General features: G+C 41.1%; 1 protein-coding gene across 2 annotated transcripts in view; it reads right to left on the reverse strand.

Annotated features, from left to right (window-relative positions):
• Positions 1–27,102, reverse strand: part of nrp2b (neuropilin 2b) — a 76,305-nt gene that overhangs the window by 3,359 nt on the left and 45,844 nt on the right. The window contains exons 8-16 of one of the 2 annotated variants that reach the window (XM_089133314.1): positions 22,853–22,997; positions 21,331–21,680; positions 19,780–19,924; positions 12,546–12,623; positions 10,377–10,520; positions 7,843–8,108; positions 7,621–7,717; positions 6,150–6,182; positions 166–228 (exon numbers count right to left, since the gene is read on the reverse strand). In XM_089133314.1, the coding sequence (XP_088989440.1) occupies positions 166–228; positions 6,150–6,182; positions 7,621–7,717; positions 7,843–8,108; positions 10,377–10,520; positions 12,546–12,623; positions 19,780–19,924; positions 21,331–21,680; positions 22,853–22,997 (1,321 nt within the window). Of the gene's footprint in view, positions 1–165; positions 229–470; positions 3,937–6,149; positions 6,183–7,620; positions 7,718–7,842; positions 8,109–10,376; positions 10,521–12,545; positions 12,624–19,779; positions 19,925–21,330; positions 21,681–22,852; positions 22,998–27,102 lie in introns of those variants that run through there. The other variant, XM_089133315.1, reaches the window with a different exon arrangement.

Raw genomic sequence — 27,102 nt, forward strand, 5'->3', positions numbered from 1 at the left:
GCTGCTTAATATTCGTATCTGTGATTAAAAAATATATTTTTTTATTGCAATGGCCAGGCATTTACAACTGCATGTGTGTACATACTTTCTGTTTCTGGTCCAAGACATTTGTGTTTATTATTAAAATAGACCAGTCTATGCTTGAAGGTTGATGAATAGATTTACCTTGACCAGTGCGCTCTCTGCCATTGAATAGACGATTATTTCCAAGGTCTTCAGGTCTTCGCTCTGTTTGGAAGACAAACACAACCAAAATGAAACACCCAATGTCAAATTGAAAAGAGGCTACATGAAAACAAGCTCTTTTGGTACATTCCAAGAAAACAACGTGTGCATTGTTGTTGCATGAGCCAGTAACAGCAGTGCAATGTAAGTGCACAAAATGGCCAACATAAATAGCAAAAACTGTACAAACAGCTTCAGCGTCTGTCCATCAAATACCCATAAAAAAGAGCACAAACCACTTTAGCTGCAGTTTATAGAAAAATATCACTTTATTGTAACATTCCATACAACATTTTCAATACCACGAAATTCAACAGGCTAAAATATACCTCATACTGTATGTATTTAAACAGGCTGAAAATGCTGCGTTGTAGAGAGAAAAGAAAAAGCTTATATAGATGGCAGGGTTTAAGCCCCACATTCACAAAGGACAAAAAAGTGCACAACCACAAACCCACCGGAACTTGATGCAAATTATGCATAATGTCAACATAATGAATAAAACAAATCATGTCCAGCAAACATGAGTAAACACTTCAATGGACCGAACTGATTAATCAAGTTCAAGATTTGTAGCTGGAATAGTTTACCTGTTTTTAAGCAAACATATAGAGTATACAACCTGGATTTCTTTCTTTTCTTTTACATTAAAATGCATTTTCTCCAGACGGACACTTTAGACATCGACCACCTTTTCCTGTCTCCGTCTCTGAGGAGGGGTGAGAGCATATGCTGTTTTGTGCAGGTCCTATCAGAGACAGACTCTTGGCATCATATGGGCCCCCTCTGAGTGCTTTTGCTCATTAATATCTTTTGAGAGACGGCAAAAAAAAAAATTCCAAGCAAGAATGCTTACGACAGGCTTAAAATGTAATCTGGTCCATTTACCTAATTAGAAATATGAAATGGTTCAAAGAAACCACAGTAGATTTAAAAATGTATTATGATCAGCTGACAGGTCATTTTTAAGCAAGTTAAAAATAAATAGTTAAGAGAAAAAAAATGAAAATGAAATGAAATTAATACATTCAGACTACAAAACACCATACAGAATCACCATTGTTTAGTCTGGGTTAAAAGTTTGATATAAATTCATACATTTATCATACAGGCATATGAAACATCCATGACAGAAAAATGCATCTTGCTCAAAACAAACCAGAACACGTGTCAAATGTAACTAAACGGTATAATTGCTCAAGACGAGACGAGACAATTTTGACGCTAGTATTGTTACACATTCAATTGTGGCGAGTGGGCCACAGAAACTCAGAGAAACGTGTTGCGTATCACAAATTCTGCCTTAAAAAAGTGAGAGGTTTCACAATATGGTGGTGCAACGGAGACCACATGACTCAAAACTGAACTGAACTGACGTCTCGCAAGCTACTGTGTGTCCCATCTCCCCAGAACATACTATACTGTATAGAGGATTAGGAAAAGAGGAGACAATGCTCCAACAATGTGCCAGGGTCAGGTGGTCTCTCTGGCTGTCTGCAAGAATCTTTCATGTGCTTTTGTGTTTCAAACAAACCCCTTCAGACCCAGGATTCTGCAGAGAAGGTCTATATTTAAAGCAGGCTTTTCTTTGATCTCGCCTTCTATCTCCCCACACATTCTTTCGCGAAGAGCAGATAAACGGGCGAGAAAAGGGCCAGCCTGTCCGTGATGGGGGATTATTTTCACCTATTGCCAGATGGAGGACATAATAAGATATCAGGATTTACTTTCTCCTTTCATCCCAGTTGCTTTAGATGAAGCCAAAATCGGTTGTGGCTGCCTGACAGATGCTTTCAGTAATGGATGAAGCCTCTGACTCTTTATGTGTAAAGAGGAGAATGTTTTGTTGGGGGAATTTCCATCCTGAGCTCTGATGGCGCCTATTTTTATGTGTTTGTCAGTAAACACAATGTACTTGGACAGAACATCTCAGACCATACCATGTTTTTCTTTTTTTCGGAGGTATACACCGCTACGTTTCAAGTAGCACACTAAAGAGGATTAAGCGAATACTTGCAGCACACAATTGAAGTGCATTTTAAAACAATCTCCTGCATGTTTTGATACATTAAAGAAAAAAATCTGAAGCAAGATTGTCATATGCAAATAATGCTAATAAAACAAAATGCTAATTGTTTTTTTTTTTCCCTGTCGGCTGTGTTGTTTAGTGATCCAGTAAGACATCAGCGGGTGTATTGAGTGACACTATAAAAGGCGGACTTGGGAGATGGGCTTCAGCTAACATGCTAACGTGCCAATTCGCTCCCTGAAGCAAAATCAGCTAGCGAAGCACTCCTGCTCTGTCTAACATTTGGCAGATTTACAAAGCTCTCGGCTTCTGTTCTTTTACAAGACTATGTGTAATGAAAATCTCTGGGGGAACAGCACACAAATACACATACCGCTTTAGCGTTAGCTACAAAAATAAAGTCAGTGCATCAGTTGGCTGCATATACACTTAGGTTGATCTCGGCTGAGCATGAACACGAAAGGATTAAATAATAAATGAGAACAGTGATCGGCTTGAACTAGCTCAATGCCACTGAAGCGTCTTAAGGCCAATGTTGTATCAGTCAGTCAGCCAATCAGAGGAGTAGGCTGGCTAAGGCGGGGTCATGTGACCTTTGCATATAGGCGGAAAACATACTGTGTCTCTTCAGACGTACTGTAAGTGCCAAAGCCCCAGTGACTTTCAGAAAAGAAGAGTTTATATATAGACACATATTGACAGATACTCAAAATGAACTCTGTGAAAAAGAACAAACATTCTTCAAAATGCTTTTAAGAAGCTTCATTCAATAGTCAAAGAAGGTACCAGGAGTTTTAAAATTCAGTACATTACGTGGTACCTAAGCCTTCCACACGTATCCTGATTCTCCAGCTAGAACGTTTGTCCCAGAGTGTTTGACATTCATGCTTTTGTTTCTTTGAAGCTTCTTGTCAAACTCCTCGAGCCTCAAGTGTTCCAATGAGCACATGAGATGCGGCACACATGCAAGGAACTGTTTGCCGGTTTTCCTTTTTGTTCCTGTTTTGATGCCTCACTCCAGTCGCTGTTCGCAGGCTCTCCTCTGATTCTGGCAGTGCTGCCGAGTTTTTTTTGACTGTACAATAGGATTGGTCATGAACAGGAGATTAGAGCTTTCATAGTAAGGTTCCCATCCACACACACAGCTAAAGAGCGAAGGAGGAAAGGGGGTCTCTGCCAGTCAGGATTTTGGCTGGATGTCCCTTCGGCACAGCAGATCTCCTCCTTTCCAGCACCAGAGCTCCATAAAAAAGTCGCCAACTCAGGTGCTTATATCTGTCCACGTCTTCTTCGCCTCATCCTCGGCTTTAAGGGGGCACCACGCAGGTGTCCCTGTGAAATAGTGGGATGAAGAGAGTCGTCGGTGTCTTCTCAGCACTGTGAGCAGGGCTCTTGCTTCTCTAACCTAATCGTTAGCATCGGCTCCACCCCAGGTCTGGCGAGACCCCCGGGGCCACTGCCAGCGTACTGTCCAGTGTACGTGCTCTGGTAGGACACAGAGTGCTGGCTCTTCTTGGCCGCCAGGTGGTAGCGATGGCAACACAGCACCATGACCAACGTGATGCAGCCCAGGAGGAAAATGGCGCCACCTCCGGCTATTACATAATACCAGTAGGTGGGCATGGGCTGCAGGGACACTGTCGTGTCCACAGTGGGGTCGCTCCAGCCAGGTGAGGCTCCCCCTGGTGGAGAGACACAGAAGAATTGGCTTGGGGTAGAGAGGCATGCAGACTGCATAGCTTCAAGCCATCTTGGATTGTATGTGAATGATTTTGCTCTGATTTGGTGCTGCATACAAACAAAACAAACACAGACACGCAAATGCACATGCACGTCAACGCCTGCCAGCGGCCCCTTCGCAGGGACTCGATAACTGTTTAGAGAGACTTGTGTCCTTCTAAATCACATTAAGAATGCAGACATGTGTTTCATGGGGTGTGAACAGATGATACATCTCAGATAGTTCACTTGAAATGTGCTGATGCATTGTGGAATCTGTGCTAATTTCTTATGCAACCAAATGTGAAGGTCGTAAAAGCATATTGTGTCATAAAACACCGGCTGATGTCAGCACCTTCTCTCAGCCGTTCTTTTGTAATGCCTGTATTTTGGCGATTGTGTGTGTGTGTGTGTGTGCGTGTGTGTGCTCTGTAGTTTTTCTTTCTGGGAAAGTTTTGTTTTCTTGCATGCATGGATCTGTGCCAGCTTCATCTGCCTCAAGCCAAAGTCTTCCATGAACCCAACCCAGCAGTGCATGAAAACTGCTCACCCACCACATGTGTATACACACACACACACACTCACACACACACAAACCTCCACCAATCTCTCTTTCTATTCCCTCCATGTCTTCTTACTCTCGTCTATGCATAAACACGCATGTAATCTAGGAATTTTGACTGCTATGGGAAAACGAATCTACTTACACTGGGAATCATTTCCACTTCAATTAAGAAAAAGGGAGTTAGTTACTAAAGGAATAGGATATTAGTGGGCTTGTGTGCTCCACAATCATTTAAAATGGAGTGTATGAATATTATTCCACTGCAGCTGAATCTGATTGACCGCAATCATGCAGCTGTTGGGGAATAAACATATGACATCCATAGCAGCACAGCAGCTCACACACACACCACCAGAACAATGCTTACACAAGGATGAAGTGTACCATCAACATTAGAGTGCTTTGCTGTTCTCAATGAACTACAGTAGTAGTAAATTCGGGAATGTCACCCCAGAGGAAAATGCTACTGCTAAGATATTGCTCTTTCAAACATTGTCATTGTTTAACAGCTGTATATTTATTTTATTTTAAATATTGTTTTGTTTTTTGTTTTTTACTAGTGTCATATTAATTTTCATCATCTTTTGTATATTATTGTTTATTCAACAGGTTATAATACAACTAAGGCAGGTTGTTCTGGGGTGGTCGGGGAGGGATTGAAAATGAAAAATACAATCTCTGTTAAAATAATGGCATTTGTATTTGAAATAAGTAAATAATTGAAAAAAGAAAAAAAAAGATATTGCTCTTTCATTGCTCCGGAGACTAAAATAGTTCTAAAGGAGCTCACAGAGATCATTTCTGTCATCTTTGTCTCAGATGTTTCTTAAAAATACATAAGGAAAATGATGTGTCTATTTTTAATTTTACATTCTGACCTGTGAAGCACCTTGAATAGCCATTTATTTTTTTGTATTTAAGGTGCAAAACTAAAAAAAAAAATAGGATTTACTATAATTTACTACTACATTGGTAAATATTATTATTATTATTTTCTAATAATAATAAATGAATAATAATAACATCAAGTATTATATACTACTGCTTTTATATTATTATATACTAATGAGACAATTTTTAAGGTACATTACGATTACAGAGATATTTATGCGCATAGCATGGCTTATATAATTAGCTTTAGGAAGAATTCGAGTTGTTATTGAAATGTCATGGGATGACATACGAGGGGTAAGAGACCAACTGAATCTATATGCCACATTTGATGATGTTTAGCATGATAACGACACCATATTCAGTAACACAGCACATGATGTGAGGCTACAGATGCATGCTGGGATTCAGCCCATGCTCCAAATGTCCGTATGACAATAATGATGGTGAGGACAATAACCATGATGACGGCAATGGTTTGGCATCAAGGCACCAACGTCACTGAACAACTAAACACATAAAATCGGTGTTGAATCTGACTCATTTAAACTTTGTTGTGGGATTGGAAACAGACTGTGCAGAATCCCTGTGCGCTGCTGGTGTGAAGCTTAACCAAAAATACAATGATTATCAAAAGCCCTTTAGGTGATGCAAGCTGCTAGGCAACAAGCAGGAAGCACAAACATTGGCACAGGAAATGACAATATGCCAGAAACTCACCAGTCATTTCAGGGGGGAATGCAGCGAAGGGTTCTGAAACAAGAAAAAAAAAATGGATTAAAAAAAGAAAATGGCACAAATAAAATATATTCACATAAATGACAACAGTGCAGTGGAATTCTGACATATGTGACTGAGTGTGATTAATATCATGCGAGTAAAATTCTTCTTATTCTTCGACAGAATAAATTCTTACGCACTGTGAATTCCACCCTTCTGATTGGCTAAATATATCCTAATATCCCAGGACACCTGTTTTAGTGATATCTAGGGACATTTCCTGAATTATATTCATATGTAAAATTATTAACAGAACTCATATAACTTGAAAAACTTTAACTCATCATAAGGACATTTTTTTGAGAGGGGTCTGAAAATCACAAACACAGGTTAAGGAGAAGAAATAAGATAAAAAGAGTGAAGAAGGGAGGAGAATAGGATTGGGCTGTGTGTCATTTAGCAAACTGTGCCGCGCACACACTTCAGACTGCCAGAGAAACAGAATGCCAGTTCAGAATGTTTGGAATGCAGTTGCTTTAAAAGGGAACTCTGCAGAGAGGCAGGGGACAGATTTGGCAGCGACGCAGGGGCTGGCCAATGCACAGTGAACAACTTTAATTAATAAGAGAAGTCCCAAAGCAGGGGGCCTGTGCACGTGAGCGACGGAATGACGGCTCACATCAATATCTTGATTCATAACTAATCCTATTTTTGCTGATCATTGTTTAAATATAATATGTCCTCAGAGGAAAAGCAATGTTTTTGCTCAGTAAATAACCTTCACAGCATTGTGATTGACTGGCCGTGTAGCGAAGTGCTTTGTTCGACATTAATGTCTGTTCTGTGTTTGTGAAAAGCTACACCGTAGAGAGCAGGCCTGACTGGTTATTCCCTGGCATGGCTCTGGAAAAGCTCTGTTTACAAATAAGAGAGGAGAAGGAAAAGAGACTAATGAAACATAGATTGAGATCAGAGCCCACAGGGCGAGTGTGGCCTAGTTTTCAGCTTTTTGTGTGAGCCTAGCACTTGAAAAACACTTTCTATTCGATTCATTTTTTCTTGGGCTTGAATGGGAAAAGTAAAGGAAAAGCCACAGGTATGAGGTAAGAATGGACCGTTTGGTGACAGGCAGGGTCCAAAATGATGTTTTGTCAAATCAGCCAAATCAGAAATATTTCCAACCAGCCCAGAAACAATTTTGCAGTTTAAATATAAAATAAAAAAATAAGTATTTAAAAATATATCAATATAAAAAATAAATGCAAATCCCTATGATAAATGGACATTTTTTTTTATGTATTTCAGACATAATTTAAAGAAAGGTCCCCTTTGTTTACTCGTCAAGGCATATATTACTTGCATCTGGTGCTTTGCATGTGTTCATTTAGGTCCATGGTGACAAATTTGGTGGGTGATGGTTGAAAGAGAGAAATAAAGCAAGACAAAGAAAGACCCAGGTGTTGATACTTACGTGTACACTGCTCAAGCTCGATGCTGGAGCTCATATGAATGTTGTCAACCCAGATGTGCCCTCGACTGCCTCGCTCAAAGAAGCCCTCGATGACAACCTTGCAAATTAAACAGAAAAGAAGGAGAATTAAAGACTGTATCTTTTGATTAGCTTCATTTCGATTGACACCATTACTGGTGTTCCTTCGTTACTCTCGGATTTCTATTGGATGAGTATGTGCACCTGATATTCTTTGGGGGACTGAGGCAGGATGGTGCGGCCTTCCCTCCACATGGGCCCCTGGTCTCCTTTCAGTGCCCAGAGCAGCGTCTCCTCCTGGTCATCGTCCCGGAGCAACACACGCAGACTGTCCTGACCTTCACCCTGAAGCTGATAGTAGAAGAGCAGACAGACAGGGCGGCGCTCGGGTCCCACCGATGGACTCATTAACCGTGCGCGCTGCGGCTCTGACTTAGGACTCACCTCGACGTACAGGAAATTCCCAAAATCTGTAGAGAGACAGAAACAAGTGCTGATGACATCTTTTGGTCCTAGAACAACATTCTTTCTTTTTATGTTCCAAAAACTTTCCAACCCTAATCATTACCCCTAAACCAAATCTTAAACCCTACACCAACCAGGATGTAGATCCAGGAACATGTCCTACTTATCTACTTAGTCATATCACTGTAAGCCAAATCATTGTTCCCCCCTTTTCTGTTTCTTTCTTGCCGTAACATTGCACTGAACAATCTGGCATGTTTTCTTTTATGTTGCTAAGTAATAAATAATTGAACCGGAAGAAAGCAGAAAATCATCTCAGACATTAAAGCATCCCCCCTTTAAAAGGAAAGAGTCCTTACAACGCAATCTCTGTCAGATTCCACTGTGGACGTCTCAGTAAAGCAGGAAAAAATGAATGGGAGAGGACAGAAGAGCGGAAAACAACACTCAGAAAGAAGGTTGGGAAACAGTGATCAGACTGGACAGCGTGGCACCAGAAATTACGATCATTACCCATGCTGCCTCGGCTATAATTCGAATGGTCTCACCTACACTGAAATGGCATAGTCATTTCCGTTCACCCTACTTTGACATATTTCTCATCCCAAACTTATTGAAAATACAGCACTGAAATCAGAGATCAGATCAGGCTGTCGCTGGTGTTCCTTTATGAGATGCCTACATAGATTATGCATTTAATTAAAGCAAAAGAACTTCTTCTGTTTGATCTTGGGTATACAGTACATATAAGAAAAATTAATTACCCTTTCACGGGGAAAGTTCACCGTAGCATAGACACTTTTTGGATTAGGTTGATGTGCCTGTGAGGTAACTAGAGGGCAGGGAAAGGTACTTCTGGGATTATTGTTTTTAAGTGGAACCTTCTACACCTAGAGTTAATTAGGCTGACTGCGCATTAACCCTTTCTGGCCCTCTGTTTTTCCGTTTCCTGGTTAAAACACGGGGGGTTGAACACTCTGGAATGCTCACAGTGCTGTTCCTGGGATCTACACGGCTTACTGTGATGTTGGATCGTTTTATGGGAGAGAGCTGTGCTATAAAGTGAATGAATTGAGCAGCTCTTGTCCAGGGATGCTGGGAAGCCAGAAACATGCTCCATATGCAAAAACATCACTGGCATAACTAAGTCCGTTTCCACATTGGACTTTGTGACTTTTTATCTTGTAATTACGATTTTATATTTCTTAATGCGACTTCAAATCGATCTTTTTTATTATTATTTCCTTTACTGGGAAGAAACAGGCTTCCATATAAAACATCTACTCGAATCTGGCAGTCAATGGAGAAAGTAGCTTGACCCCTTGATCGGTATAGACTCTAGCTACAGTACTAAAGCATTTCATGCAACAATACTAAGCATACTATGTGTACTTGTGTTATGAAATGCATTGAAATACCGTACATTTTTGGAAACCAACTTCGTGAGAAATCGAGTTTGAGTTTATAGAAGTTTTGTGTTAGGGGATCTACAGTGTTTGTTTGGAGTAGGTTAGGAATGTGATGTGACACCACTGGTGTTAAAGAAAGAAAGAGAGTGTGTGTGTGTGAGAGAGAGAGAGAGAGAGAGAGGGGGGCGAAAATCTTAGGATTGGGGGTGCAATTGGTTTGGGAATGGTTAAAACAGGACAGGATTCTTTCCTCTTTACTGCTGGATAGCTCTTTAAAACTTGACATATGGAAAAGAGTGCAAGATTGTTTTAACAACCTCACAAGACAGAGTACTCCAGGAAAGCAGTGAGGACATGGAGAACTGTGTGTGTGTATGTGTGTGCAGAGTTACTGAAGCACTCATCTTTTTTTTCACGTAGGGTTGATAAAGGTCAGGTAAGCTCAGGGATGTGAAGAGATGAACAAACTCCCAGAGGAAGAACGAGGATGGACTGAGAGAATGACAGATACTATTCCCAGATTTAAACCATCACATTAATTACACACCAGTAATGAGACGGATGGATGGAAAATGAGAGGTGAGCGCATGTGTGTGAGTGTGTGGATTCATAAGGAGGACAAGGGTAAAAGAAGGTCAGAAAATGTATTTTGTGCAGTACGGTCACAGTTGGTCACCATACAACACAATACTTCCTTCTGACCATCTTCTGCTGTCCCTGTTTATTTTCCTAACAATCCTTATTAATCAAGCACATTTGTCTTCTGGAAGTTCCTGATATTCCCAATGCTATACCAAAATTCCCAACGTTTTTGTTTATGTTTGAAGAGATTAGTATGTAATACTTTTATTAAGATGCACTTACTGTCAGATCCCAGTGTCAGGTCCAGACTAGGACTAGAGGAACTATACAGAGACCACTTCAGATCAGACATGGGGTCGTGGGTCCATCCACACATACTCTGCTCAAAATCACATAGACCACCCAAAGATGACAGAGTGGTGGGAGCTGGGAAGAGAGAAAGAGCAAAAATACTCATTTTCCATGACCTGTTGTAGGCTCTCCCATAACACACACATACTATATTTGTCCTATGACTATGTGTCCTACTATGTATTTCCTCATATATATATATATATATATACACATGCATACACTAGGATTATTAGGAACACCATACTAACACTGTGTTTGACCCCCTTTTACCTTTAGAACTGCCTTAATTCTATGTTGCATTGATTCAACAAGGTGCTGAAAGCACCCTTTACAAATGTTGGCCCATATTGATAGGATTGCATCTTGCAGTTGATGGAGATTTGTGGGATGCACATCCAGGGCATGAAGCTCCCGTTCCACCACATCCCAAAGATGCTCTATTAGGTTGAGATCTGGTGACTGTGGGGGCCATTTTAGTACAGTGAACTCATTGTCATGTCCAAGTAACCAATTTGAAATGATTCGATCTTTGTGACATGGTGCATTATCCTGCTGGAAGTATAGCCATCAAAGGATGGGTACATGGTGGCCATAAAGGGATGGACATGGTCAGACAATGCTCAGGTAAGCCATGGCATTTGAACGATGTCCAATTGGCACTAAGGGGCCCAATGTGTGCCAAGAAAACATCCCCCACACCATTACATCACCACCACCAGCCTGCACAGTGGTAACAAGGCATGATGTTCTCATTCTGTTTACGCCAAATTCTGACTCTATCTGAATGTCTCAACAGAAATCGAGACTCATTAGACCAGGCAACATTTTTCCAGTCTTCAACAGACTAATTTTGGTGAGCTCTTGCAAATTGTAGCCTCTTTTTTTCCTATTTGTAGTAGAGATGAGTGGTACCCAGTGGGGTCTTGTGCTGTTGTAGCCCATCCACCTCAAGGTTGTGTGTGTTGTGGCTTCACAAATGTTTTGCTGCATACCTCGGTTGTAACGAGTGGTTATTTCAGTCAAAGTCGCTCTTCTATCACCTTGAATCAGTTGGCCAATTCTCCTCTGACCTCTAGCATCAACAAGGTGTGTAATGTGTGCAGTAGCATCAACAAGGTGTGCAGTAATTAAAACAATTAAATCACATTTCTTTCCCATTCTGACATCCAGTTTGGAGTTCAGGAGATTGTCTTGACCAGGACTACACCCCAAATGCACTGAAGCAACTGCCATGTGATTGGTTGATAATTGCATTAATGAGAAATTGAACAGGTGCTCTTAATAATCCTTTAGGTGAGTGTATGTCTCATTTTACATAGACAGATTCCTGTCTCACTGTATTTATTTCCAGTTTCTACATTAAAGATTCCAGTTTCCTATGTGCATACATTTTTGTCTCACTGTATGTGCACAGAACTGTAAGAGTCTTACTGCATATAAAAGATTGCCTTTTCACTAAATGTGCAAATTCTTGCTTCACTGGAGAGATTCGTGTCTCACTGTACATTGCAGTTTCCAGTTTCATTCTTCGTAAGAGATTGCTGTCTCACTGTACGTGACAGATTCTTGTTTAACTGTAATGTACAGTATGTGCACAGATTTCAGCATCACTGTATGTGCACAGACTGGCCCTGCTGCTGGTGCTGCTGCTTTGTTAACATGCAGACACTGACAGACTCCAGTACAGCCTCATTTATATGGAGCGCTTTGCCTCAGCATTTAGAGGGCCATCCATCCAAAGGCATGCTGCTAAGCTAGTTAGCATAATGTTAGAGTTCATGCTGCGAGCCTCTACTCATCAACACATAAGTGTGTAGAAATGGAGGGGCGGCAATCTGTTATTAGAGCTCTGGGAAAAGCAAAGCTGCAATTACACAGCAGAGTACTGTAAATAAAAGTGCATGTGTGATACTAAAATTGCTTATAAAAACATTCATTAATGAAACCTGCTCTACTAGATATTCCCATTAAATCTCAGCCAAGTATTTTGTAATGTACATTGAATCGATTGGATATATTGATATTCACTCTACAGCGAGATCTGATCTTGTGCACTTTAGTAATATTTACTTTAAGTAAGGTGCTCTGTTTGATTACCTGGTGTCCTGTGGGCAGTACTTGTCACATCCTGAAGGGGAAGGGTAGGCGTAACAGTGTCAGGAATGGTAGTAGATTCTAAAATAAAGTTAAAAAAAGACATTTTAGAAATAAGCCTGAGCTTATGAGAAGAAGATCATTGTACCAGTGCTGATGAATACACAAGTCTCCCTAACTAAGACACACACGTATAGTGTCTGGCAAATACTCCTAAAATAAGAAATGACAGAATAATCATATATGATCGCACACAGGCATGCATGCACACCAGCATCTGTCCCCCAAAAGTGGCCACAGCCACCAGACACACATAAACCAGGCCGAGACCATTAAAAATGTGCACATGCACCACATGCACACATTGCGTGTTTACAATAAGAGAAATATTAGAAAACCACAACTAGAAAAAAAATTCTAACCATCTGAGAGCTATTTCCTGTGAAGTGCTCTATAGAGAGAGAGAGCATAGATTATAGCTTCATCACCACTGCCATTCCACCTAAGACAACTGCAGTTACTGTACTAGTTACCCACAATGCATTTAAAAGTGAAACCATTGCTGCCACAGCTATTTTCCATGAGTCACAACACATGACTTCCAAAGACATTATTCCCTCCTCTGACTGTCTCTCGCTCGATTTCATTTTTTTACAATACAGTTGACTTCTCCAGTTTTATTTCTCTCCACGTCTCTCGCCTATAAGTGACGTGAGTTTTGGCCAAAATGACACAAGCCAGACAGCGACAAAACAATTGCAACAGCGCTCTTACATGGTTTCTGCGGTGATAATTTGTTACGACGGAAAATGTTAAATCAGCCGTTGCATCTCTCTTCGTTCCCTGCGGGGGATCAAGCGAAGGAAGATTTAGAGACAACGAGGCGTAAATGAGTAATGATTGTCAGCTCTTAAAGTCATTAATGTCATTACTCTTAACAATTCCCTGCTTAATTGGCAAATACGTGAGTGGCGTAACACTAATCATGTAGACACTTTAGCACAACATGAAAAGGAGAGGCCTACTGTAATATTAATATGTTATTAATTTCTATAAGCGGGTGCATACATGAAAGGGATGCACCAGCTGGCGGCTTCTGACATTAAACTCTATTAATTTTCTGCCCTTTACAAATGCAATTAACCTCCTGGGAACTGAGAACTCAGTTAGGTAACACACCTTTCTTTCTTTAGTCTCACAAACATAAAGTATGACACACTCTTGTCGTGTCTAATATGCACCACTGTTCAGTAAGAATTGTTTTTATTTATGTTTTTTAAGGCTGCATTTATTTGATCATTAATGTGATTTCTATATACCCTATGTGAAATATGCTGCTAATTCCTCCTTACACCTGAAGCTCCAGCTATGGATCAGAGCAAGACATGGCAATTGATTTCCAATATGCTCTAAAGCCCTATTGATGCAGCCAATTGATCTGGATCCCAGAACTCTCTGGGCGTTGCCTGAGATTTTATCCACAGACTGATAACACATTAAGGCCACGAAATGTTTACAAGTCTCAAAGACAGACCAGACATTTACAAGCAAGGGCTGGTTTTGGGGTCACTCCTCCTCACCCTGAAGGATTAGCTTGTTTTTAACCTCTGTATTCAGGGCACAGAGCGGAGTTAGCCCTGTTTCAAGCCTCATGGGCCCCGCTGAGCCTTGGCAATCCCTGACTCAGCGGTTTATATAGCAAGATGGAAAAAATGTTCAATTACATAGAAAGCCTTGGAGTAAACATGCCCCTGGCAGGCAGACCGGCTGTACTTCAGCAGCTGACTAAGATCTTGAGCAGAGACAGGATTGCAAGGAAAAAGAAAGACTGATGTGTGTTTGGGAGATTGTGTGGCGTACCAAACAAAGAACAGGAGTCAGACCGGACCAGAAACAGTGAAAGTGATCATCAAAGTTGTTGTGGCAAATTATAACAATGTGTTCATGTACACAACCATATTAAACGAAATAGTAAGCATGCTCCAACATGCACACACACACGCACAAAAACGCATACTTAATCTCTAATCTCTGCTTATTCATAGGCAACCCAATTAAACATTTCCAACTTGAAAGACGAGGCTTTTGGCCTCCAGAATTCAAAAACAAAGCCATTTTCCAGCGGCACTGAACTAATTAAAGCTTTTGTCTCTGTTTCTTTTGAACACAGAAAGTAACAGAAGGTTTATCGTGTTATATCTCAGCTAGTAAATTCCCCAAATACAAATGCACTGATACATACTGAGTTCAGACAGGCCTGTGCTTGGCCTCTGATAAGGACTTTCATCACGAGCTCAGTTATACCAACAAATCATCTCCAGAAGATAGATATCTAATGTGCTTTACATGCCTAGAAATATTCAGGGCGAAAGTGTTCATATTCACATCAGATGTCCTCAGAGAACCCTGCTTCAAAAACAACAACGGCGATTTCAAAAAAAACAATCTTCAACCGGCCTGATAGAGAGTGAAAGCTTATCATAAACATTTTAAATCTCTTCAAAACAGTTTTTAAGTTTATACACTGCACTTAACCATGGCTAGAATGCTATGGCGGGTTGTTTAACGCCATATAACCAATCACAAACCTTCATATTTCTTGGCTTATTAAATACCATATGTAATATGTAATGAATGTAATATGTAATGAACAAAACAATAATTGGAAGTCACAGTGTCAATTAGTATTATGTTTCAGAAAATCTCAATAGATAGTGAACACAAAAATGAAAATTCCAACCCAATCTCATGAGAAAAAAGTAGCTATACTACAAGACAGAAAAAACTAAGTATAAAGGTCCACCCCAAACTTAACTAATTCACTAAAACATTACATAAAATAGTTATGAATTGCCATGAGAGTGTGTTGGAAGAACTCTGTCATCACTTGCTCACAGTCATGTCGTTCCAGACATGCATTTCTTTCTTTTTTATGCGAAACACAAAAATATGGTAATCTGAAAAATGTCTGTTTTCTTTTTGTCTGTAAAAAAGTCAAAGGGGTCCAGTATTGTTTTGGACTCCATTGACTGTCATTGCTTGGACAATAACAGCTGAAATATTCTTCAAAATATCCTAATATCATATCTGTTCTGCAGAAGAAAGAAGCTTAGGTTTAGACAGAATTGTCGTTCAGTTTCCAGTAGGAGACCTGTACTATACAAAGACTACAGTACAAAGACTGAAGATGTGCAGTATGGAAAAAGAAGAGGGGAGGAGTGGAGATCAACCTAAATATTTACACTGGGAGGATATGAAGAATGACATGTGGGCTTTGTGGGTAAATGTCTGTGTGCAAACACGGGTTGTGTAGGGGGACTACACTAAACAGAAACATGTGGATGAGAACTACAAAGCGCCATTTCAACTAGATCAGGGGAGCAATTGTCCTTCAGCTCACATGCATCCATCCTGATAGAGAAATAGCAAGGAAATATGGTGAGGGAGACCCTCGGTTTTGGCGAGAGAATGAGGTCGAGCCAGAGAGAAATGATTACACTCTCCTTGTCAAAGATGAGAAGAACAGGAAACAATATTCCATCACATCCCCAGCTGCCCCGGCAAGGAACGAAGAGTGGAACGCTAAACCACACCCACTGTTGCCTTGATGGACAGCCACAGGCCCTGAGAGTGATCAGTGTGACTGTGTACTGCACATCCTGACAGTAACAACATATACTAAAGATTCTATATCAAATAAACGCTGTTCTTTTAAACTCTCTATTCATTAAAGAATATTGGAAAACAGTAGTACTCAATTGTTAAAAACAGTTATTTTAAATTGCAATCATATTTGGCGATTTGTGTGAGAATATTTCACAATATTACTGTTTTTGATTAAATGAATGTAGTGAAAATAGAGACTTTTTTCAAAAACATGAAAAAATACAGACCCAAAACTTTTGAATGGTAAAGAATATATAATTCCCCCCAACCCTTGCGACTTTAAAACCTTCTTGGCTAAGGCAGTTAGCCTCTGTATAGCCATTCCATTCACAGCTGTTGTTTGAAGTCCTTGCTGTCTTCTATGAATTGCAGTAACACTGTGCTCCTGAATCTCAGCATCCTCACTCAGCCCGAGCGGGAGAGAAGTTTAGCCGAGCCTAGTCTCAAAGGGTTGCATGCTGTGTTGAAGGCATCTCCCTCCAGCTTCTTCAATTTTGAGATGTGCTGCACCCAGCAGAGGTCACTGTCCTCACTCTTTCTACCTCTCTCTCTCTCTCTCTCTCTCTCTCTCGATGTTGGGTCCAGCTTGACGTTGAGTCCAGTAATGAATAATAGACAAGGGTGCCTGATTGAAATATCTAAAGTCCCTCTGTGTCTTCCACAGTCTTGCTCACACAAGGTCTGTCTGCCACACCTCTGTTTATTTATTCATCAATTCATTATTTCTCTCCTTTTGTCCCTCACTCCAAATTTCCTTCCTCTAGGAGAGTGATGGGATTTGGGAACAAAATCGTTGCTTAGCTGTAGCTCAGAATAACTCCAGGAATGTATGACCTTGGTTTATGTGAGTTTGCACAGTATACAGACGTAGTATGATATAAGTATGTAATATGTATCATCAGACTGTCATTATGTGAGCAATAAGGTATGAGAAGCTGTGCTGTATCGTGAATAAGTAACGACTGAAGAGCGTTGTTAGGCATGGTGCAAAGTGGAGTATGCACACAATAAAAATATTAAAGTAAAAAATATGTATTAGTGCAACTTTCATGAAGTAAAATCACTAATAGCCTTCCTTCCACTAGAAAAAAAAAATAGTCCCTGACCGTGAACACCATCAACGTTCCAATGTGTACCGTAATATGCATGAAAGCTCAAATAAAAACAACACAGGATGGAACTGCAGTGTTGAGCAGTGATAAATAGAACCGTTGGGTGAAGCGGTCATAGCTGTGTTTTATCATGAATAAAGCACAGCTATTGACCAATCAGAATCGAGGATTGGAACTAACCGTTATATAAAATCAAATAACCCCTGGAGATCAGAACTACGACACAGAGTATATGACTTTACATTATCCTGCTTATTACAAGGCTCCTTGCCAAAAAAATGGACAGTAATATTAATTTAAAGTCTAAATTACTTTAGCATGTCAGAAGAAAGAGACTGTGGAATGATATGAGAGAAACTGGTTGCTGGGGACAATAGTCAATTATACCGCTGTGCAGTCATTATATAAAAATTCTTGATCGCAGAATGTCACAATCGACCAACCAGAATCAACTATTCCAGAGCGCCATGTAATCATAACTTCTAATAATCTCTCTTTAAATTAAATTAAATGTGTGCATGTGTGTGTTCAGTCAGTAGACGACTATGAACGCGGTGGCAGATGTGTGTGATTGGCGTAAACATCTCTGTGCAGTGAAGTGAGACTGATGTAGCCCTGTGAATATTTAACGTCTCTCTCTTTCTGCGAATCCCCACGGCCGCTCAAAATCAGAACAACAGCAGCCCCAGCCCCCGAGTCCCTCACCCTCGCTCCACAGCTGCAAACAACCACAATTTACAAAAGTACAGTTTGCTTTGGAGCACCGAATTAAGACTCACTCAAACCGTAGGTCTGTATGTTTTTTGTTGTCAAACGGCTCCTTTGAGGACCGGTACTAGTGATCACCATGGAGGTGCTTAACAGATGGTAGGAAACGAAACAGCCATAATGTCGGGGAGCTTATGTACGGAAACGAAGAAAGTACAAAAGGAAAATACACACAAATCAAAGTCACATGTAAGTATGTGTAACACGGCTGTAGCTAGGGGCGGTGTGTTTATTATTTTCAATTAAAATCTGACCGTAAAATCTAACAGGATGAGCCACATTGAAGTTGCTGCCAATATCCAATGAATACACACACCTGTGACCGCACATCATTTGCATATAAAGTTGCTAGAGGCTATGTAAACAGCCTACAGCTAGGCTAATGAACTTTATTACTCACCGGATGAATTGATTATCATTATATAATTAATCTGCTTTGTGACATGTCCAAAGTCATAGTGTAAAAAAATATCAAAACAAAACACTCAAACGCAGTTCTATATGTATTTTTGTTGCTGTCAAATGGCTCATTTGAGGACCGGTACTGGTATGGATGACTGCGGATGTGCTTAACAGATGGTAGGAAACGAAACAGCCATAATGTTGACATTCCCATCCAAAATTCAAAGTCACATGCAAGTGTATATAACTCAAGTGTGTTTGTGTGTCTCGGGATCTGTATGTGATTAGATTTACTGTGGAGATTAGGAACTGGAGCTGTAGTTTCAACAGTGAGTGGGGTAGATTGAGCCCCCTGTGTCTCGAACATCTGGTGCGCAGTTGTGCACTGCGGAGCCTTGCCGCACTGTCATCGCATTCCCTCACGCAAACATAACCGTGTGTACACAAACACAATCGGCCGTCAGTCCATTTTTCGTCACTCATTAACTCACTGGCTTTGATCCATCCCTCATTTCTTTCTTCCGCTTTGATTATAGTCTCTTTCTCTCTCTCTTGATCTTTCGCTCTTACTCATTTATGGCCCATAGGCTCTGTAAACCTGTGCCAGCATCGCACCAAGAACCGCTGATGACACATGAAGCTTTCAGCCCGGATCTCATCTTCTGCCTGCAAAGTGCCACCAACTAACCCAGAGCCAGGACCGGCTCTCTGTCTGACTTTTCATCATGTATTTTTTCCTCCTGCACTCTTGCCATGCTAATAAACCTGGGCACTCAGCCCTGAGGCTTCCCCTGGCCTCCGCCCACATCGTCCTTTCTAGCAACTCCTCTAATGCTCCTTTGCCCCTGGCGTTCCTGGAGACACAGAGCCATGAAGACAGCCCGTCGATTTCTGCCCCTCGGCCTGCCGCTTTATAAAGCCCAGGCCAGGTCCAGAGGGAGCAGTCGTGTGTCCTTTTGGCTGATCGTCACGCTGTGACAGGTAAAGGATTCAGGAGGAGGATATGTGAAGGACATCGGGGACAGAGAGCAAAGATGGAAGTGCTGCCATTAGCCAATAAATGCACACACCTGTGACCGCACATCCTTTTTTTTGTATTATTCATTAATGTGAAGTTTCTACAGGTAATGTAAACAGCCTGCAGCTAGGCTAATGAACTTTATTACTCAGCGGATGAAGAGTTTATCGTGAATATTATTAATCTGCTTTGTGTTGTCTAAAGTCAAAGAATAAAGAATGAAAACCAAAACAAAAAATACACACAATAAGAAAAAAAAAACAGGTCTTACCAGGCAAGTCACAACCCAGTATCTCCAGTCTCATTCCGATGCCGGCGGGCGACCACCTCTCAGGATACACGCGGATAAACTGGGCCACAATCTCCTCGAAGCGACGGATCTCTGGGGTGTCGTAGTGTGTGTTGCCCTCAAAAATCTGGTGGAGCAGAATCACAAAGGCACTTTAGTAAAGCTGTCTGACTGAGAGGAAAGCTAGTGGATATTCTCCGTTTTTGAGAAAGTCTCTGACGCAGCTCTGCAGCTCAGGTTTTAATTAACACCACCGTGGATGATTTCACTGGAATGTTATCAAAGCTTGCGGCATAATTGAATTCTGCTCTCCGAGTGGGAGATTAGGAATCTAGAAGTGAAATGCTGAGTCGCTGAGATGAGCAGGGAAGAATGAAGTAAGTCTGTTAATAATCTGATTCTGGTGAACTGTTCATTACTGTAGCCTTTTCAACGACCCACAATATTTAAATTAGCAAGATTAACTAATTAACCTAATTCAGCTCCAGTTAAATTCATCCCTTCAGTGCTCTGCTGGTAAAAGCAGAATATACAATGCTTAAGATGGGCGTTGACTTAACTTACTTAACCAGCTCTTGACTAAAATGGACTACCAGGTCAAACCCAGGTTCACCCAGCTGATCAACCATCCAGACCAGTGTTCCTCAAATGGTTGTGTTTGAGGCTATGTTTACACATAGCCTTACGTTGCGTTGCGTTATCACTTTTTATTCTGCGTTTAGACGAGCGTTTTGGGTGTGAAATCCGCGTGTAGATGGTGACGCAAAAGTCTGTGAAATTCAAGGTAGTATGTACTCCAGGTGGCTAAGAGTGCATACTACAACAACACGGAGCCCGCGCCCCTGCGTACAACCTTCACAGTCAAGCAGACTTTTCCGTTTTTGCCCTTTACATGGGAACGTGGCGGTGGAGCGTTTTTAAGAGTTACACTCTGGAGGGTGGTTTCACTTTTATGCGGTTTTAAGCCCCAAAAACGCCGTCGTCGTGTAAACGAAAGGCACATTCGAAAAAATATTTTTACGTTTTCACCCGCGAGCGTTCTCGTGTAAACAGGGCCTAAGCTAAACTCAGCAATCCTGAACTAGACCAACTTGAACCCGACTGGACCAGTTAAAAACTATGTTTCACTTCTAAATATCACTTTAACTCTTTAACCCAGGGTTCCTCAAAGTCGGTCCTGGATTTTCCTTTGTCTTGCAGTTTAGTTCAGACCCTGATGAAATTCACCCATCTGCAATTTTCTATTAACCTTGAAGACTTTGATTAGCTTGTTCAGGTGTGTTTGATTCAGATTGGAAGTAAACTTTGCAGGGAAGGAACCCTAGGGAACCCTGCTTGAACCTGTTTCTTAACTGATTAATATACCATAGTTTGGAAGCAGATTCAAATAATTAAATAAAAAACACTGTAATTCAGACCCAGCTCTCATTTGCTCATTTTCTAACCCATGATAACGACATTCCCATCCTTGGTTTCATTAATCTGAAAAACTTGATTGTTATGATAGCACAAAAAATCCAGTTTAGCTCTCACCTTTGGGAAATTGGTTTTGGAGTCGATGATGTAGCTCCAGTCTTTTCCATTCAAGCTGTGGGACAGTTTATACTTCCGCACGAAGGCCCGGTTCTCGGCACTGGTACTGCCGTCCACCCCGCGGGCCCCTTGCGTGATGATACCCCGTACGGTTTTGGGGACTCCCAGGTCCACCTGCAGCCATTCTTCACCGGCCACGGGCTGCGCGGGACTGGGAAACCATCCTGAGCGGCTGGCCACCAGCCGGGCGGCACCTGTGGCCCCGTGGATGTCCCTCATGGAGGAAGCTGAGATTTGAGAGTCTGGCAGGATGCCGGAGAGCATTCCCTGCATCTCGGAGCATGGAGCGTCTGAACGGAGGATGGACGAGAAGATGAGTTATGGTGAAGCAAAGGGGAATTGACATTTTAAGGCTGGAGAGATCAATGTTTCATGTTGTTATGTCATGAGAGAGGCCTTAGAGAGTAAATAATAAATAAACAGAGCATGTGAGGGTGTGTTTTTTTTTGGGTCTACGGAGTGGGTGTTTGTGTGTAGGATTTATTACAGGAAGAATTTCGTGTTCCAGGTTTGTTAGGTTCACCTCTACAGAGTTAAAAGCAAACCCACTCAGCCCAAAACAGCCATTCTCTGGCTCAGCTGCCACAAATACAAAAGCTACCACAAATAAATGATTGATTTTGGCCTATGGCTTAAACACAGAACAAAAGAACAGGAAAACAGGCTGGGGCATCTGGTTCAAGCCCATCCTAACAATCTCAGTTGAATTACACCCAGAGGTACACCCACACTCCTGACAGAAAGAGCAGTAAAACACAGATCGAGGCTAGCGGCACGAATGTGATCGATGGCTTCTCAGGCATCTTTATAGGCTTGGCAGTGCCTGATATCCCGCGAGCCGAGCATCACTCTTTTGTGGGAAAGACAGGAAGGGCAGCGACAAGCCTCACTGAGAGCAGCAGCTTGTTCTGGGCTGGATGCCCGAGGGACAACGGCCCCCGCGGGACTGCAGTAGGTCTAATATGGAGGCCAGTGGCGTGTCCGTACGTCGTTTGTGTCAGTGTTGAAAAAGACCCTGTCTCTAAAAGCGCATTTGTCCTGCTCAGTGTCGACGAAAATAGGAGCGAATCACTGTTTAATAACGTAATGATGGAGTGTGATGTCTCTGATAACATCAGTGCAAAAGCAGCTCACCTCCTTCTTCTGCTGCAGGACATGCTAAAAAAATTAGGTGACTGCTATCTCCCCATCTCCATAAATAACCAAACTCAATCAGGACCTTAAAGAGCTCTGATAAATACACATCTGAGTTCACTTGACAGGGACACAGTGGGCGTCTGGAACAATATTTGTCACGTGCTGTATCTGTGGGCCTGCTGCATATCAAAGTTCACGAGACACTCTATCTATCCATCCTTCATCACTCCCTATCTACATCAAAATAGTTTTCTTAAGGGCTGGTGAAACATTTTAAGTTGTGTTTAGACTAGGAAAAAAGTTGTGGGGTGTGAGGTTTACTGACCCGTGATTTGACAGCCGTAAAGTTCGAAGCGTAAAGCGATTCCACTCTTCCATGCCTGAGGTCGGATGCGGACAAACCGAGCTAAGACTGGCTGAGGGATCCGGTTCAGGACCACCTCTGAGGGGTCTGCGTTTGCATGGAAAACCTAAGGGAGGAGAGAGAGAGAGAGAGAGAGAGAGAGAGAGAGAGAGAGAGAGAGAGAGAGAGAGAGAGAGAGAGAGAGAGAGAGAGAGAGAGATTTACAACTATTCAGGAGATGGTTTGGCAGAGGCCACTCATTCAAAACAAACTAACCTCACAAACAAGCACAAACTCTCACACAGTAAGAGCTTCTTTACAGGGGTCAAGTGAGATTGTGACCTTAATCGCTGTCAAAATACACACACCAATGACTACACACATACTGTAGATGCCATTGTTAGCATAATAAATTCAAACTTGAAATGCTGTTTCCTCCAGAATGAGTTAAAGACCACAGAGATGGATGAGAAAGTGTGGAGAGTGTTTGAATCAGTTGTCAATTTATGGGCTTGAATATTGTCACATAAATACATAAGACCAGGCGCTACCACATGTTTTTGGGCGTTATCATCAATTACATTAGTATGTCAGATGGTTAGTATTTCAGTAGGCAGTTCACAGAGTATCATAGAAATATGCCATATGCTTCAGTCACTGCATCTTGGGATGGTGAGGATGGACAAGATGACAAGCTCTGATAGAAAATCAGAGACGTGGAATCCTTCTTCCTCAGAGAAGCGAGGCTCTGTCAGGATCTTTGTCTCCAGAGAGAGGAAGTAGGAAAGAGTAGAAAGACCAGAAAAGGGCGAGTCCTGCTCCACTGCACACACAAAAAAACAAAGCCAGGACCCTAAGGACCTGACCCATCTCAGGATCCAATGACATCCGGGCCAGCTGGCCTGGGTCAGGTCCGTCCTAGGCTGGCTTGTGCAGAGAGCGAAGGAGGAGATTAAAGGCGGATTAGAAAAATGAGAAGAAAAAAAAACCTTCCAACCTTTGGTAAATCGCCTCAATATATCACAAAATAAAAGTAGGAAACTATGAACTCAGGACCTGTGGTCATTAATCATTGTGTATATGTTTAGTTAAAAGCAGTGGAGACCTGGGGAAATTGCTCAATTTTTCACATATCCCATCATAACTCACAGATTGCTACAAATATACCTGCCATCTTTTGGCAAATGAAACATTTATATGTGGCAATATTTATAAAATAAATAAAATATTAACAATAGATAGATAGATAGACAGATAGAAGTGTGTGAGGAGAGAGAGATGCTTTAGAAGAATACGTAAGTGTGTAAAGCTGTTGTCAGCAGGAAGACGCAGACATGCATCGCAGAAATCTGCTTTTGTTTAATGACCTCATGATGGAGTGTGTGACCTTTCCCCTTCACTGCCTCTGAAGTTTTTCAACACAGCACAGTATGTGAGAGCCAAGTGGTGTGTGTGTGTGTGTGTGCCTGTGACGACTGGGGGCAAGCAGTGTATAATATATCATCTCTTTAGTGTGTGGGAGAGTCTTATTTCTCACGATTCACTGACATAACCTAACACACACCCACTTCTGAACAAAACAAACGCAGCTAGATCAAGAAGCCTGTGAAATATGAAATATTCCGGATCCATACTCATTGCAGTTGTATTTTTTTGTATAATTTATATACTATAAAATTCTTTATTCATATATGAAACTTATTTTATTATATATATATATATATATATATATATATATATATATATATATATATATACCCCCACACTATAATTACATCAAGCGTCATGTGGTTTTACTATTACTTTTCTAACCAGACTTATGATCGGCAAAAAAAAAAAAAAACTTGTTTAAAAATGTTTAAAAGGACAAAAGTTTACTGTTGTCCTTTGACTGGATGGCTCCCTTTCCTGGCTTTTGATTATCCAACCTGTTTAATCCAAACCAGCAGAAAACTATGAGCTCTGAGACTACAGATAAACAGATGAATATAACACATGGGATTTGGGACAGAAGGAACACTGGTCATTATGGATAAAATTCCAAACACCAAGAAGAGAGTATTAACCATGAAGATGCCAAAATGATCAAAAAGCACAGAAGAAACTAAAAGGCATAACAGGATTGAGCAGTCCAATTACTGCGAGGACGTTAGGGAGCAGGCTGAGATGAAGCTGGAGAACTGTGATTTCCCATTGGTCCTCTAAGACAGAGGAAAAGGGGAAGCGAGAGGAATGACAGAAATGACAAAGTCTCGGATTCTGACAGCGGCAGTCAATCTAAAGTGGAGGTGGAGTCCAATACTGCTTCTAGCCAAACATACTGTATATTAGCGATATGAAACTATACGTATGTTGTTCACTTCGCTTTTTCCCACACACGTGCTCACCTGCTAATGTTTTCTTTGCATCCCTGAGCTACACTGTCCTCTGACTGGTGTTGTGTTGACAGACACACAGGTGCTGGTAATGACAGACTCCCACACACTGAAACAGGAGAACTGCTGTCAACCCTGCTGTCACGGGCCGTCTACTGATACAAGCCCACCCTCGCACCCGTTCCCTCTATTTTTTTTGCCCTCACACCGTCATTTTTCCTGTTGTTTCTCTCTCACTATGCAACGTAATCGTTGATTGATGCACTCTCTGTGTGTGCAGGCATGCCTGTAGCCAGAGACATAACAAATGGACACTGCCGTCATCGGAAGGTTTATGCTAAATTACTTTCATGAATCATGCATTTGCGTCCGTTACTTATATCACGTTCCCTCCGGCATGGTTGCTTGTGTTTCCCAGCATGGGGAGTCTGTGGGGAGTAGCAGGTATGTGCTGTCTGTCTCAGGTGACGGTGTTTTGTATGTGAGTGCGGTTCTGAGTATATTTGGTGCTATATACAAGCAGACTTTTTTTTTTTACATTTTTCTGCTATTATGCAGAGGGTTTTTACACATTGTAAAATGTGTTAAACAAAGCTGAGAGTATTCTTATCGGCCGATGAAAGCATTATCAAACTAGCTAAATTTTGATATAAACAATATTAAAAACATAGACCAAAAAAGATCTGGGAAGCGTAGAACTAAACGTCATACAAAATCTTCACTCTCATCGACTGCCGCCTCTGTTGATACGCGAGTTGGAGTTTTGATGACAGAGAAAATCCTATAAGTAGAGATGGGCAAGTTGATTTTTGTTGTTGTTGGACACTAATGGAATTAATTATAGTGTTATTTATACATATCTTAAGCTGAGGTAATCAAACGGATCCATGTCGATAGACCTTGCATCTAACAGGTCATCATGCTTTTGCCAAGTACAAGACATGTTTCTAGATCAACATATTTTATTGATCCTGGAACAACATTCCTGTTCGAAAATGTAATCCTAACCCTTACGCTATCCCATTACTCATCCCATACATGAATAACACAGGTGTAGAAGCAACTCTGGATTGTAAGCGTAAACTTGACGTAAACTTTAAAACTTGTCTCTCAAATATGATTATTAGATTGTAATGTTGTTCCAGGATCAACAAAGATGTTGATCCAGGAACATGTTGCACTTGGTGAAATCACCATTTCCGCATCTAACACCATTGTGATATCAGTACTTAGATGCTAGCTAAACAACTACTGAATGCGCTTTTAATATTTAACTCTTTCCCTGCCATTGACAGAGTTTTCTTTCAAAATATGAGACAACGCTTCCCCACCATTGACATCATTGACATCATCATTTTCTGGCTTTCCGTGTTTTCACTGTTATACGGTAGGGGGCGTTACACATCTTCTGAAAGAGTACTAAATCTTCTGATTAAAACACAGGTAAAAAAAGAAGCAGAAACAATTGATATCATATATACAGTAAACATATGCATATTTTACATAACGCGATCATCCACATTAAACAGCATGAATCAAAACTGCCTAATGTTAATGAATGAAATGCCGAACCAGGGCGAGCTAGGACTGTGAATCTTTGGGGGTGTTGGTGGATTCAGTCTACTCCATCTGTGTTTTGATCTCCAGTCTACTCCATCATCGTTCTGAACCCCATCCAGATGTACTCTGACAAAAACACAAAATTTTGCTTTTTTTGTTTTACAAAACGAGAATGCATTAAGAATGTATTAATCTATAATACATGTTTTTGGTTAAAAGTGGAGGGTCTTGACTGTCTGTTGATAAATTGCATGTTCTGATATTCCAACAACAAAATATTATGGGGGTCATGAAATT

Source organism: Pimephales promelas, chromosome 7 (genome assembly GCF_988280905.1).
Source record: "Pimephales promelas chromosome 7, fPimPro1.hap1.1, whole genome shotgun sequence".
NCBI classification, from domain to species: domain Eukaryota; kingdom Metazoa; phylum Chordata; class Actinopteri; order Cypriniformes; family Leuciscidae; genus Pimephales; species Pimephales promelas.